Here is a 13,975-nt window from a genome sequence, read left to right as displayed (position 1 = left end):
GTCTATGCGCCAGGACTCAAAACGGGTTATCTCATCCTGAATGTTCGCCAATAAGGTCAGTGTATGTGGGCACGTCGGGATTTGTTGAAGATCTGCCTGTGCGCGTTGTAAACGAATTTGGAGTGCAACTTCGCGGGCTTGGCGCTCCTTGGCTTTCTTGAGACTAAGTGTCTTATACCATTTAATGAGCCTGCGGAAATCGCCGAAGAAATCCAGCTGTCTAGAGTACCCCCCCCATGAGATGTTGAACACGGGGGAAAGGAGCATACAGAACACGGGGGCCGTGGATGTTCTGGTTATTGTCATGCACCCGAAGTGGTGGCAAGGGGGAAACCTGGGCACGGAGTCGTCTGTGTGCAACGGATAAAACTTGAGTCAACTGAAGGTCCCTCACCAAGTGACCCCACTGGGAAGGAGTTCAAGTCCTGTCGCGCTACAATTGGTAAAGGACTTCCGTAATGGATCGAAGCCTCCGCTTCCAACTATTCCGATGGAGATGTCAGGGGTTCGGCCTCGGGTGCACGTTTGCGACCCGCTAGCTTGAGACCATAGTATAGACTCATGGTGGCTGGGGGAGGATGGATCTGGAGATCGGGGGGTGGTGACTACGACTAGGTGCATGAGTTGATCAGGAGATGGCGGAACGATGCGAATGGGTCCTGTGGAGGTGACTACGTGAGTCCCAGGAGTTACTTCTGGAGGCTGGATGGCAGGGTGTGGCATCTGCTCTCCTGAAGGGCCCAGGTTCCATCTAGAATTCATTGATGGGTGCCCCCTGCCTTTACGCTTATGTTTGGAAACAAAGATATGGAATTCCGCGTTCGACGGCTGGCTGAATCTTGCGGGCAGAGGTCCGCGTGGCTGGGTCGAGTGCTGAGCTGTGTTTGGTTTCTCTTTCTCTCGGGTTGGCTTTCGACCTCCCGTGTGATGGTGATGCGATACTGTGGTGTGCCCTCGTGGCTTCATGTTCTCCAAGCGGGCAGGGCAGTCACGAATCCGGTGCTTGGTATCAAGGCAGTAACGACAGCGAAGGGGTAGGTAGTTGTAGCCGATTAGAATAGTGATATTAGTCTTGGTTTTTTCGTTGTAAACCGTGACTGAGGGCACCCACCCCAGTACGGAGCTGAGGGCTAGGCAAAAACGGGGGTCTTCTGTCTTTGAATTTGCAGAATCCGCCCCCAGTAGCTCGCCGATTCCTTCCGCAATTTGTTGTGCAACTCCCCGAAACTCGTCCGGGATTTGTTTTAGAGTGACCCAGATGGGAATCTTCATGCCGGTCGTCTTTCCATCCATGATGCAACCCCGTTCTGAGAAAGGTTCGAATCCAGGGACCCATCTCTGGAAGATGCAAAGTCCCTGTGACGACCTATTCGGGGTTGTGAGCAGAAGTTTGTTCAGTGTGTTTGTGGTATCTGATTTAACCAAAAGTAAACCTTTCCCAAGGTTGCGGCCCAGCGTCAATGACCCCTGCACTGTTTCCTGCACTTGGGTTAACCAATGTCGGAGTTGGGTATTCGGAGGCTTACCTCCTACAAAGCAAGCGGTGGCCACCAAATTTGTGAGGAAATCCATTTCTTGTTTCACCAGCGCTTGGTCTACCTTGATGACTCGATCAGTATCTCTGAGCAAGAAACCCGCGTAGCTGGGGGAGTAACCAGCCGGTAGGTCTTCACCTGGCAGGGCCTTCGTGGGGTAAAGCGTCCCGGTGGGGTTCTGTTGTTGGGCAAAAATACTTGAGAAAGCGTCCTGTAAGCCCGCGATGCTGTCCCCTGACTCGACCGGGCGAGCCCTTCTTGATTCCAATCGCATTCTGTCATATGGCTCTGTGCGACGCTCCTCTGACACGGTCAGCGTATGTCGCCATGGTGCTAACACGAGTATTCATCATCACATCGAGTTAGTCACGGACAACAGAAGCCTATCAACGCGACCACAGGGGCACAACCCTAATTCCACCCCCCTCTGGGTCCCTCGAATACAGCCAGAATCGTATCTCTGGTGACCACCGCGCTTATACTAGAACGTAACAAAGGGTGATCGAACCATGTGAGCACAGTATGGTCAGATTAGAGCAACAGTTTGCAAGAAAGCACAGTGTGAGCGGAGCGATATGAGTGCGGCAGACTGTTCCGCACAGACTCCCTAATCGAGGTTTGCGGAGCCCATTCCCCCTCGCGCCCAAAGTCCAGTCAACGTGGCGGACTTTTGGGGGAATGATCGTATGATCGCAGGAGATGCTGATGTGGGTCGCGAAGGTTTGACCGCATAATATGCGACTTGGAATTGAAGGACGGCGTCACTGACCCGCTTTGTCGATAACGCTGATGTTCAAAAGCAAGCTTCTAATTTGGACGTATTCGAATTAGGTATTTGCAGGGGTAGCTTCTCAGGCGTGTCTCCGCGATGTTCATCTATGGATCTCAGCAGTACAATCGGAACGGTAGATTTGGAATGAGGTGGCGGAGTCTCCATACGTGCCGATCACGTCTCCTCGTCCTCAGTCTCTGTCTCGTGCTCCTGTCCACTGCTTCAAACCAACCCCCTTTGTTATGTCCGATTTCCGGACCAAGTGTCCGAGATCCGAATTCAAGTGAAATTTAGGTACTTTTTTACACGGTTTTTCTGCGCGGATTGTTGAGGTTGTCAAGCGGTTAATGGTGGGGTTTTGTTCCGCTTGAGATAATTCGTGATTTGTTGGCTGTTGTGAGCTGGTTGGATTCTTTCTCTTTGTGGAAGCTGACTGTAACTGTACGATTTTTTTTTTTGGGTAGCGTACATAGGGAATGTGAGTTTCTGAGAGGCGAAGAGAAATTTTGTAGCATGGATTTTGGGATCACTCACTCGGCGGCATCACGTCTTTGATTAGCGGGAGTCTGTTGTGTAAACCTGAAACATCGCAGCGGAGAAGTGTTTTTGTTGTGAACTCGATGGCGTATTTTTTAGATGGTCGGATTTTGTACAGGAGGGGTTTTACGAAAACTAATGCATATGCTCGTTTGCTGTAACCGTAAACTGTTTCATGCCGATCCTACTTGTGTTAGGGTTTGAGATTATCAGTACCTTTGTCTTTAGTTGAAGTCAACTTACGAGCACGTAGGGCTACATTGAACCTCTTTGCATGGCTTGGAAATGGTTTATTTTAGGCTTCGAAGATGCAATTCAACTACAATGAGTTTCTATGACGGATTCGCGAAATTTTAGATAAACCACCCGTATTGGTGCAAATACAAACATCTTGTACCTACGAGAGCACTGAAATGAGGTTGTAGTTTTTCATTTTAAGTGCAAAAATGACCCCTGAAGAAAGTTTGTCGGGCGAAGTGCCAAGGATTTCTAAGGATCAGTCGAACGTCAGCACCAGGTCATCGGGCACATTTACTCCAACTTCAAAGAATGTAATGCCCTTCTTTGACCAAATGGTATTTTTCTCTCTGATTTCCTACTCGCTTTAGATATCATGAAGCTTGCTCGTTGATTGTCTTGTTCATTAGTATCCTTGGATTGCTTAATCGATCAGAGACAAGGGTTTTATTTCCAAACAATTATGGTCTTTACCTTCATCCTTACCCGGCACTTGAATCATCCACGTTAGAATAGCGCATTGCGGTCAAGAAATTGAAGTTTTAGTCCCTGGATTGTTTGGTTTCATCATTACCTTGTTGCAACACGCAGGAGCATAGCTGGGAGGAGCCCCTTTCTCGACCGCTAGCAACACTTTGTCAAGCTTAAGCTGCTTGCCACTCACTTCTCCCCTCCAGCATATCGATGAAAATCTGTAATTCGCAAGTTCTTCTCCTGTTTTTTTAGCTGAAGCGAGCATTCGCCACTGATAGTAATTGTGTCAACAAGGATTTTTGAGTTTGCAATGGAAGCTTAGATATTGCAATATACTACTGGATTGATATTTAACAGTGGCTTGAATCTAATGATGATTATTTGATTCAACTACATGCAGGTGTTTTAGGATACTATCCTGTACAAATTGTAAACACGAGAGAATGATTCAAATTTGTCTTATGTTCAACCAGCCGTCTTTTCCTCAGGTATGGGCTATTTAACCAACCTCATCTTGAGGAACCTATGTCATTGGACTTCAATTTGCTTGGAGAGATTGTGAATGCGCTTCCTTTAAGTAGTTCTGTGCAGGATGTATGCGGCCTGCTGAAATTGACAGTCCCTTCGAAAAAGTGACATACGTGGGTCGAAGGTAGGAATACGTGATGTTAGAAATCAACTAGTGATGTCAGCTTGACTATATTCAAATCTGTGTTTTCTTTTTCTTCGATTTCTTGTACTAGAAGGATTTGGGAGTCGAGCATTCATTTATACATGCTGTTTGTTGACGTATGGGTGTTAAATTGGCGTCCAAAAAACAGCGGGAACGACTGAAGTAGGTTCGAATGATTCCTATGTGGTATGTGTGTTCAGGGACAGGGACGTCAGGACAGCAAGCCGTATGTAGATTATTATTAATCTACTGTCATTCGCCCTCATAAACCTCGTTGGGATAGTATTTGAAACCTCTATGCCTGAGTTGGAGTCCTTTCCTGGTGGGCGTTCACAGGACGTGCCGTCTGTGAGCAATGAAGCCCAAACAGGCGAGAGGATTGAGGCAGATAGAAAACCACAGGGGGAAATCGCGGTCATGGTTAGGAGGGATTCGGAAGAAGTTTCCAATGGAGCACCTAAGAGGACAGCTTCTGGTTCACAAAGATTATCTGGCTCGCAAAGATTGTCTGGCTCGCGTAGGCTATCTTCTACTCGAAGACCCAGTCTGAGAGAGGATGACTCACTGAGGGTCGTGTATATCAACAATCCAGATCGAACTAACAAAAACTTCAACATGGCAGGGAACACAGTGCGAACCACAAAATATACTATTTTGTCATTTCTACCAAAGAATCTGTTCGAGCAATTCCATCGCTTTGCATATATTTACTTTCTCTTTATTGTTATTCTAAATCAAATTCCACAACTTGCAGTTTTTGGAAGAACTGCTTCTCTTTTCCCTCTTATACTGGTGCTAGTGGTCACAGCTATCAAAGATGGTTATGAGGACTTTGGCCGACGTCGGTCGGATAAGAGGGAGAATAATCGTAAATCTTTGGTGTTTCAAATCGATAAGTTTCAGGATAAGAAGTGGAAGAACATTCAGGTAGGAGAGGTGGTGAAAGTCCTTGCCAACGAGACTGTTCCCTGCGACATAGTCTTGCTTGCTTCAAGTGATCCATCTGGAGTTTGTTATGTCGAAACTCTGAACCTTGATGGGGAGTCAAACTTGAAGAGCAGGTATGCGAGGAAGGAGTTCACTGTTGAGCATCCCGAGCAAAGACCTTTGAAGGGTACTATTGTATGTGAGACTCCAAATAGGAATATTTACGAGTTCCAAGGTCGCATGGATTTGGGATCGGGAGTTATGGTACCGCTGGCGGCTAACAACATCATCCTACGGGGTTGTGAGCTGAAGAATACTGTCTGGGTACTTGGGGTTGTTGTTTATGCGGGTAGAGAGACAAAGGCCATGCTAAATAGCGCTGGAGCTCAGTCAAAACGGAGTAGACTGGAACATTATATGAACAGAGAAACGGGTTGGCTTGCAGTTTTTTTGATCATTATTTGCTTCATAGGTGGATTGGGAATGGGTCTTTGGGTAAACTCCAATTCTGATATATTATCAGTCCTCCCTTATTATAAAAAACAAGATCTGACAGGAGAGAATTACAGATTTTACGGCGAGTGGGGCGAGGGAGCTATTGGTTTCTTGAGTTGCATTATCAGGTTTCAAATCATGATTCCCTTATCTTTGTATATTTCAATGGAGTTAGTACGACTTGGACAATCGTATTTTATGACACGAGACAGAGAGATGTACCATGAAAGTTCAAATACAAGATTCCAGTGCCGGGCATTGAATATCAACGAAGATTTAGGTCAGGTAAAGTATCTCTTTTCTGACAAAACGGGTACATTAACGGAGAACAAGATGCAATTTGACTCAGCAAGCATTGGCGGTGTAGATTATAGCTACGCGAAGATTACTGTTGATACAGTGCCAGTTAAAGCTGACGGTTCAATTAGCCCTGCGGACACTGAGATCGGGAAAAGCATCAAAGTTGACTCGGAATTGCGTCGTATATTGGATAGTCCAGAACCCGCACCTGCTCGACATTTAGTATGGGAATATTTTCTTGTTTTGGCCGCATGCAATACGATTGTTCCAACATGGGTGAAGAAATCTGCTTCGGGTCAGTTGGAAATGGAGGCAGTTAATGGTAATGGAGATAGTTTAGGATTTATAGAGTATCAAGGAGAGTCTCCAGACGAGCAAGCTCTTGTAGCAGCTGCTGCAGCTTACGGATTCACCCTTCTTGAGAGGACTTCTGCAAGCATCGTCATAGACGTCTGTGGAGATCGGCGGAGGTAAGTGAAGATTTGACTTGTATTGCGCCGAATTATACGTTATTAATTTTTGTATTTTTCTTTTCTTTTCATTCCTTCTCTTCTTCTCTTTCCTTTTTTTAGTTTTCTTGATCTGTTAAATTATTTTATACTCTTGGTTTTCATCATATCGTATATGATCTTAACATCTAGATAGAAACAAATAATACGGGTGTTACTTCCTTAGTAAATCCTTCCTCATGCAAGCAGGTATGAAGTATTGGGGATTCACGAATTTGATAGCGTGAGGAAGCGCATGTCAGTTGTAGTGGAGGGTCCCGATAAAGTCATCAAACTCTTAATGAAAGGCGCTGATTCCTCCCTCTTGAGTATCGTTGGCGAAGGTGGGGATGAGTACTCAATTGGAGGAAGTGAGTCAGTGGATGAGTTACAGCCTTCTGATGGGGTGATGAGTGCAACTTTGAAACATCTGGATAATTATGCCCGTAAAGGTTTGCGGACACTTGTAGTAGCATCAAAGGTGCTTACTCGGAAAGAGGTAAAACCATATCAGCCAGTTATATGTGAATTCCATGTTGACAAAGTGTAAGCATAAGCTATGCATACAGCGAGATTCAGGAGAACATGGCAGAGGTGGACTATCAGAACTTTATGTGAATGATATTTGAATCTTAACAATTGACATCAATATGAGGTGCTTTGAGTCACATGAAGTATCGTCTTTCTGCTCACCCTTCATGGATACGCTGATAGGATTTAGGATTTCTGTTCCTATTTTCCCTGATCTCAACAATTATAATTTATCGTAATCCTATTTTTCGGGTGGCTTCAGGTTGAGGATTGGCATTTTCACTACGTGAAAGCAAGTAGTGCTTTGCATGATAGGGTTGGCTTGATGCGCAATGCCGCAGAACTGGTGGAGTGCAATCTTAGTCTTTTAGGTGCCACTGGAATTGAGGACCAACTTCAGGTATGCTTCTGCTTCTGATGTAGATGATAAATCATATTTGTTATCTATAGACTACTCTTAATAACTAGTCGGATTTCTGTAGTCTCAGTTTGAGCAGATGCTCAGATGCATATTTTGATGGTCCCCTTGGCCATTTGAGGTTTTGTTGGATATCTTTTTTTTCACGTTGTATGAAAACTTCTCATTCATGATCGAGGATGTATGAAGCAGCGGTAGGTATTCTGCTGAATGATGTATATTGCTACGACCTTACCTCTTTCAGTCCGACTTGTAGGATCGACTAAGTCTAACTTCACGTTCTTGATTTCATTCTTCTAGGGTGGGGTTCCTGAAACCATTCAATTACTTAGGGAGGCAGGTATCAAATTATGGGTTTTGACTGGTGATAAGCAAGAGACAGCCATCTCCATAGGATTCTCGTGTCTGCTTCTTACTCGGGATATGCAGCAAATCATCATTAATGAAAGCACATTTGAAGGTTGTCGCTCTAAGATTTTAGGTGCAAAGGCGAAGTATGTCATAAAACCACCACCAGAAAAAAAGTTGTTTTCATGGAAACGTCAAAATGGTATAGATGCTGCTAATAGTGGACATGATGAAGTGACTGGAGAATCAGCAGATAGTAATAGCAGGTTCAACCAACCTCTAGCCCTCATTATTGATGGGAACAGTTTGGTACATGCCTTAACGTCTGCATTGGAAAAAGATGTAAGTGCTACCAATCTTTTGTGCGCAAATCAAAGAGATGCTAAATCCCATACCAATGTTGAATCTTGCGCCTATAATTGTAGGAATTTAAATTGTCTTTTGCCTATGCATATGGGTTTTCTTGTCAATTACCTAAATGGATCTAATTGAGGGTTGACCTCATAAAGTTGGCTTCGAACATTTTTTTTATACTTCAATGTTCCTTGTTTGTTGGAACAGCTTTATGAACTTGCAACGGCTTGCAAAGTGGTGATCTGCTGTCGAGTTGCTCCTTTACAGAAGGCTGGCATTGTTTCCCTCGTCAAACGGAAAGCTGGGAAGATGACTTTGGCAGTCGGTGATGGTGTGTCTTGCATTATCCTCACTTGTTGATATACTGTTTTTGGAAAAACATAACTGTATGAGTTATAGTTACATCATAGGAGAATTTCTCAACCGAAGTTTTTTATTCACATAAGTGTTGAATCTGTCTTAGAAGGTGATAGCAGCAGCTACTGGCATCAAGTACGTTCTGGTAGTGTAGATCATTTAATGTGTCGTTTCTTTATCGCAGGTGCAAACGACGTCTCGATGATACAAATGGCCGACGTCGGAGTGGGCATCAGTGGGCAGGAAGGGAGGCAGGCTGTCATGGCCTCTGATTTCGCAATTGGTCAATTTCGGTTCCTCAAGAAATTGCTCCTCGTGCATGGTCACTGGAACTATGAGCGTTTGGGCTACATGGTTCTCTACAACTTTTATCGCAATGCTGTTTTTGTAATGATGCTTTTCTGGTAAATTTATTGCTTCTTGAATTTGCTTTTATTTGGTTGAATGTTGTTTTTGAATGCCAAGTTCACATCCGCTATCAACTAGTTTTCCAAGTGGACTTTTGTTTTTGAATTTTTAGATCTATTAAAGGTATGTTGATGTGATACTGTTTGTGAACATGCGAAATACTCGTCTAACTTCAAGCATTATGTTGTGCTTAACCAGGTTCATATTTTATGCAGCTTATTCAGCACAGTCAGCTCTCACTGATTGGAATTTAGTGTTCTTTTCCCTTATTTACACCTCCGTTCCGACAATAGTAGTAGGCATACTAGACATGGATGTGAATCAGAAGACACTGTACGTTTATCCACCGTTATATGGGTCTGGCCAGCGAGAAGAAGCTTACAACCAGCGTCTTTTCTGGATTACCATGTTGGACACTCTTTGGCAGAGTTTAGTACTCTTTTATGTCCCTTACTTTATCTATAAGGTAACGGATGTAGACTTGTATGGTTTGGGCTTAGTGTGGTGCATGGCAGTTGTCATCTTGGTAAATACACATCTGGCGATGGACATCAAGCGATGGACATGGATCGAACATGTCGCGATTTGGGCTTCTACTCTTGTGACATATATATGCCAACTAGTCATGGATGCCTTATTATCTGTCCCGGACCTTCTCCCTAATCACTGGTATGTTTATTGGTTTGTTGAATTTCGTATTTTGTGCTCTTATGTACTGCACGTAATCCTGGGATAAAAGTGCAAAAGGTATGATGTTACCTGTGAGATAACATAATTTTAGGTATAATCTGGTCAACTATTCCTTGGCTTAGGCTTGGCTTTAGTCATTTGCATACGATGACCCTTAATACTCTCCTTTGTGGTATAGTTTTCTTCTAGGATCTGTTAACTTGCAGTGTCAGGCTTGCAGAATGTTTAGATGTGGTTCTTACTGGACTCAATTTGCTTTTTATGTGTTCTCTTTTTTGTGTGCAGGGTTGTATTTCATATGAGTGGGTCTGTTAGGTTCTGGTTTACTCTGCTATTAACTGTTATATTAGCGCTGTTGCCACGATTTTGTGTGAAGTTATTGAAGCAATGGTTCTGGCCATCTGATCTTCACATTGCAAGGGAGGCCGAGATTCTACTTCCTAGTGGTCAACAAGTGACAGACTTGGAGCTTAATGACGTTCATCAGTCTAGTTCAAGCTTGATACAACCCCCTCCGCCAACCGCTGTCTGAATTGATTTGTCTGCTGGTATCAGATTATCTCTGAAACTCCTCAATGCTTCGCTTGAGTGCAGTGAAAGTTCTGTAGCAGCGAAGTGAGTAAAATTCACCTTAACGCCACTTTATGTCCTGCTGGTCCTTAAATCATAGGCCAAGGGGAGAATTAACCGATAGTCGATTGAAATTTGAAGGCTATACACTTAGATCCTTGTGCGGGCCTTGAAGCATTTTTTAGTAGCCATTTCCCAATGAGCCATTACGTCTGAGATACAACGCAATTGATTTGTTGGATATGTTGCGTGTGCAACCATTTGTTTTCTTGAGCTGTATCAAATTCAATAGAGACCTCACCTAACATGAGGCAAAATCTGTGATGTTCCTTGATCACTTTCTGAGTACCTGCAACTATCATTCTGCTCGAGGCTTCCGCCTGAAGAAAAATGCATGAAACCCGTAGAAGTACATCGGTGAGCATATTTGTCTGGACATCGGAGGGTATCAAATCTAATTTGGCGAATCATCTCAGGGATAATGATGTGGTTCTAGACTTCTGGCAATCATCCCAATTAATTTTACTAACCCATCTCTTTAGGCAAGTAGTGAAAAATTGTATGGTTTGATCATCTCCCGCTTTTTGGATCCTGGACCTGGTACTAAATTTGATTACAGTCATAGTGATTCAGTGTGGTTGCAAGTGAAGGATTCAAATTTTGGGTGATCAAACTATACAATTTTTCACTACTGAAATCGTTTTCGTGATCTGAAATTTCCTCAGTGAGCCAAGATTGTGTAACCTAGTAGATATGAGACATACCACTCAGTTACAAATTATGAGTGAGACTGTTTGCATGGTAGATATTTTTTTAAGAAACACGCAGATCATGAGATTTATGGTTTCGACTCCAGGCTGCGATTCTCCTAGTCGCAGTGAATGCGGATTGGGAAATTCAAGCGGAAGTTCTTGAGACCAGGGTGATAGTTGCTTTTAGTAATAATTTATGGACAAGTCCAGACGCTAGGTTAAAGTTGGGTGCTCTTGTTTGAAGTAGTCGAGATATGACTAATTTCTGTATGTTCTTGTTTACATTTACTTGTTCGCTTGCAAATGAGGCAAACGAAAGGTTATTACACTTCCTATTTCAGTCATGTACGTGATGAGCAGGTTGAGGCAGTTAATGTGGCCATGTGCTTCTGTCAACTGCACTGGATATGGGCACACACTGCATATGCTATTTACGTGTCTTCCATGTAATATGTTGCATGTAGCCATTACTTGCACAACTGTTCGGCATATTCACAAAACTGCAACATTGATCCAAAAGAGATGAGAGGATAAAGCACCTCCATAGCCATTGTCACTTACCTGGAGAGTGCAGATAATCGCAAAATTAATATTCACAGCTTCAACCACCATAATCGCTGGATCACGGGAAAATGCACTCCCAAAGTCTCCTCTGTTCCAATTTGTCTCTAACGTGGATTCCCACCAGAACAGTGCCTACCTTCACAAGGCTATCTGCCTGTTGCACCCTTAAGAACTTAAACGTCACACTTCTCATAAACGCGCAGGCTTCTCAAGCATGTTCAAGAGCAACGTAACTGAGTGCCTTGTGGTATTCCAGCTTGGACTGAAGTCATTAATTTTCCCTCCAACCTCTCATCCATATACACATTTGCTGACCCAGTGAGGGATTTACAGCCTGATTTGAATTGTGCACACAATCTGAAAGGGTTCCATTTAGACCGAATTTAGACAAGATCAGCTTCAACGTCGTCGTCAAGTAGAAGCCTTGAACCTTCACCAGGTTCGGGTTCCGCACGTGGTCTAGGCTGCGCATGTTAACCTCGATCTCCTCAGCGTCTCTCATTAATTCCAAAGTGCTGAACTTCTTTAAGGCGAAGATCGTTCCATCACTTGTAGTTGCCTGATAGACGGTGCCAATGGACCCCTCTCCAACGATCCTTTTCTTGTCAACAAGAGCACCAACCCCCTGCCTGATCCACTTCTCGTACAGTGAAGAAGGAACCCCGTTGAGCAGGACCAGTTTTCCAGACCTGGCACCTGAAGAGTTACATCTGAAGTGATGGGAATGACATGCAAGTAGCACGTAGTTGACAAGTGAATAATAGCAGGTAAGGATTTGTAGGAGTCACTCAGTATTACTCCAGGTTCTGTGAGTACTACAAACAAAGGAATTCATGCGGGATAGTGCTTACCTATTTCCGAAAGCCGCAGGATTATGGGACCCGAAAGTAATCGTGGTTTTCGTAGAGACTGTGCAATTTCAAAGAGACTGTTCCCGACAAGTCGCCGTTGCGAAGATTAACGGAGGTGACGTGAGAATTTTATCACTGTTAATCCCCGACCGTTCGGAAGGGTATGAAATGTCAATTTCAACGTTCCTAAAATATTGCCTGAGTCGGAGATGGAGTTTTAAACCCAATTGTCATCAGGATCAATGACTCCAAATACAGCATTACTCGAACACTAATTAGTGCTATCAATAAAGATATTTAGAAGATTTTAGTGCAACCTCTGCAATTATGCATATGTGCGATACTAAGCACATTATGCTGGTTTTAGAGTTCAATTTTCACATCATATACACACGAGGGATAATTAACACTTGGAGCAGTAAGTTTAGGGTTACAGTGAAAGCCATGGTGCGGTTAATGATCGCAGGAGCACGAAGAGAAATTTGAAAATTGAGACGCATTATTGACTGCGATCTGGAGTGCCATCGTGGTAGCAGACCACAGAGTCTCCATAGTAATCGACGATCTACGATTTGAAAACTTCTGAAGATATCAGGATTTCACAATCTGTCTTTCAGTGGCCTGTAAAGTGTTTGGCATACTTGACATAAGGACTAAGTATCACCACAAGACCCAGCACAATGAAGGCTACAACTAGAAAGGTGACAACACACATGAACGAGGGCGTTATCGACATTGTCGATGCTCCGAAACACTTCAAATTCTTACCGACGAAACGCTATTTACAACACCCAGTTTATAGCAAGATCACAAACTCTTACACACCCGATCGGTCTCAAACTTCAGTGTTAAATCAAAAATTGCACCTAATCACCTCAAGCACAACCTCAAACACATCTCAAACGTAACGCAAGCTTTCACCGCCAATTGAACCTCGAACATCCCTCGACACACGACTCACAAACGGTTCAGAATCAAAACTCAACCAATTCATGCTACAAATTACTCCGACGACTTGTTTCTCACAATATTGTCGTAATTCCAAACCCAAAAATATAACGCGTAGTCTTCACGGTACTATAGACAAGAGCGTGAAGTGGACCGGAAATATTCGGCTCATTGTTACAACGCTTGGGCCAACACAGACTGTCGCGGCGCTGAATTGGTTAAAAAGTGTAAAGGTCATGAGTAGTGGTAGGCTTAGTGCTGTTCCAGTGATTAACGGTGAGATCAATGACTGCTTAGTGTTGTTTTTGTGGTTAGGGTGAGATTAGTGGTGCTTTGGCGGGGTGACGGTAACGAGGGAACCCATGCGGGGAAATGGCGGGAGATCTTTTCAAATTCCAAACATGCTCTGTTCACACGAGATTTGAGGTCATGAGCACGAGCCGATTAAGACGCAAAAACTATTCATCCGATTGGGTGAAATATTTGCACATATCTAAATTGTTGAAAATGGTTGCAAATTACGAAATCGATCTTGTATTGGAAAGAGATTCATCTGATTGTCTACAAGAAATAACTATTTTTTAATAACTAAGTAAATACACATTTCTGACAATTTCTACAATTTTATTAAATTTAAATAAATATTATGAAAAAATTTTAAATTTTATTTCTAATTAAGAACGTTGTAAATATACCTTTAAAATAAGAAGATATCGACATAAAATGTAATCCTTTTCTTGTTTCTT

The 13,975-nt window shown here is 43.4% G+C and overlaps 1 protein-coding gene and 1 long non-coding RNA gene across 3 annotated transcripts; one reads left to right on the top strand and one right to left on the bottom strand.

The window, feature by feature from the left end:
* The first annotated feature begins 2,459 nt into the window (after positions 1 to 2,459).
* Positions 2,460 to 10,451, top strand: LOC112282636 (phospholipid-transporting ATPase 1). 2 transcript variants are annotated; one of them, XM_024520518.3, is made up of 12 exons: positions 2,460 to 2,601; positions 3,144 to 3,419; positions 3,673 to 3,775; positions 3,956 to 4,043; positions 4,429 to 6,420; positions 6,649 to 6,937; positions 7,232 to 7,369; positions 7,688 to 8,077; positions 8,297 to 8,420; positions 8,631 to 8,850; positions 9,053 to 9,523; positions 9,830 to 10,451. In XM_024520518.3, the coding sequence occupies exons 5-12, from the start codon at positions 4,526 to 4,528 to the stop codon at positions 10,074 to 10,076; spliced, it is 3,774 nt and encodes a 1,257-aa protein (XP_024376286.1). In that variant the 5' UTR covers positions 2,460 to 2,601; positions 3,144 to 3,419; positions 3,673 to 3,775; positions 3,956 to 4,043; positions 4,429 to 4,525; the 3' UTR covers positions 10,077 to 10,451. The 2 variants fall into 2 exon arrangements, with proteins under 2 accessions (XP_024376286.1, XP_024376297.1); XM_024520529.3 differs by lacking the exon at positions 2,460 to 2,601 and having other exon boundaries at positions 3,174 to 3,395.
* A 670-nt stretch (positions 10,452 to 11,121) lies between these two features.
* LOC149989832 (uncharacterized) lies at positions 11,122 to 13,511 on the bottom strand. Its single transcript, XR_016501399.1, has 2 exons — positions 12,282 to 13,511; positions 11,122 to 12,126 (listed from the first exon to the last, which is right to left on the bottom strand). It is a non-coding gene; the product is annotated as an uncharacterized LOC149989832 (long non-coding RNA).
* Between the last annotated feature and the right edge of the window lie 464 nt (positions 13,512 to 13,975).

Source organism: Physcomitrium patens, chromosome 1, assembly GCF_059467195.1.
Source record: "Physcomitrium patens ecotype Gransden chromosome 1, ASM5946719v1, whole genome shotgun sequence".
Taxonomy (NCBI): domain Eukaryota; kingdom Viridiplantae; phylum Streptophyta; class Bryopsida; order Funariales; family Funariaceae; genus Physcomitrium; species Physcomitrium patens.
The sequence above is the reverse complement of the archived record's forward strand: the minus strand, read 5'-3'. Positions and strand labels throughout refer to the sequence as shown.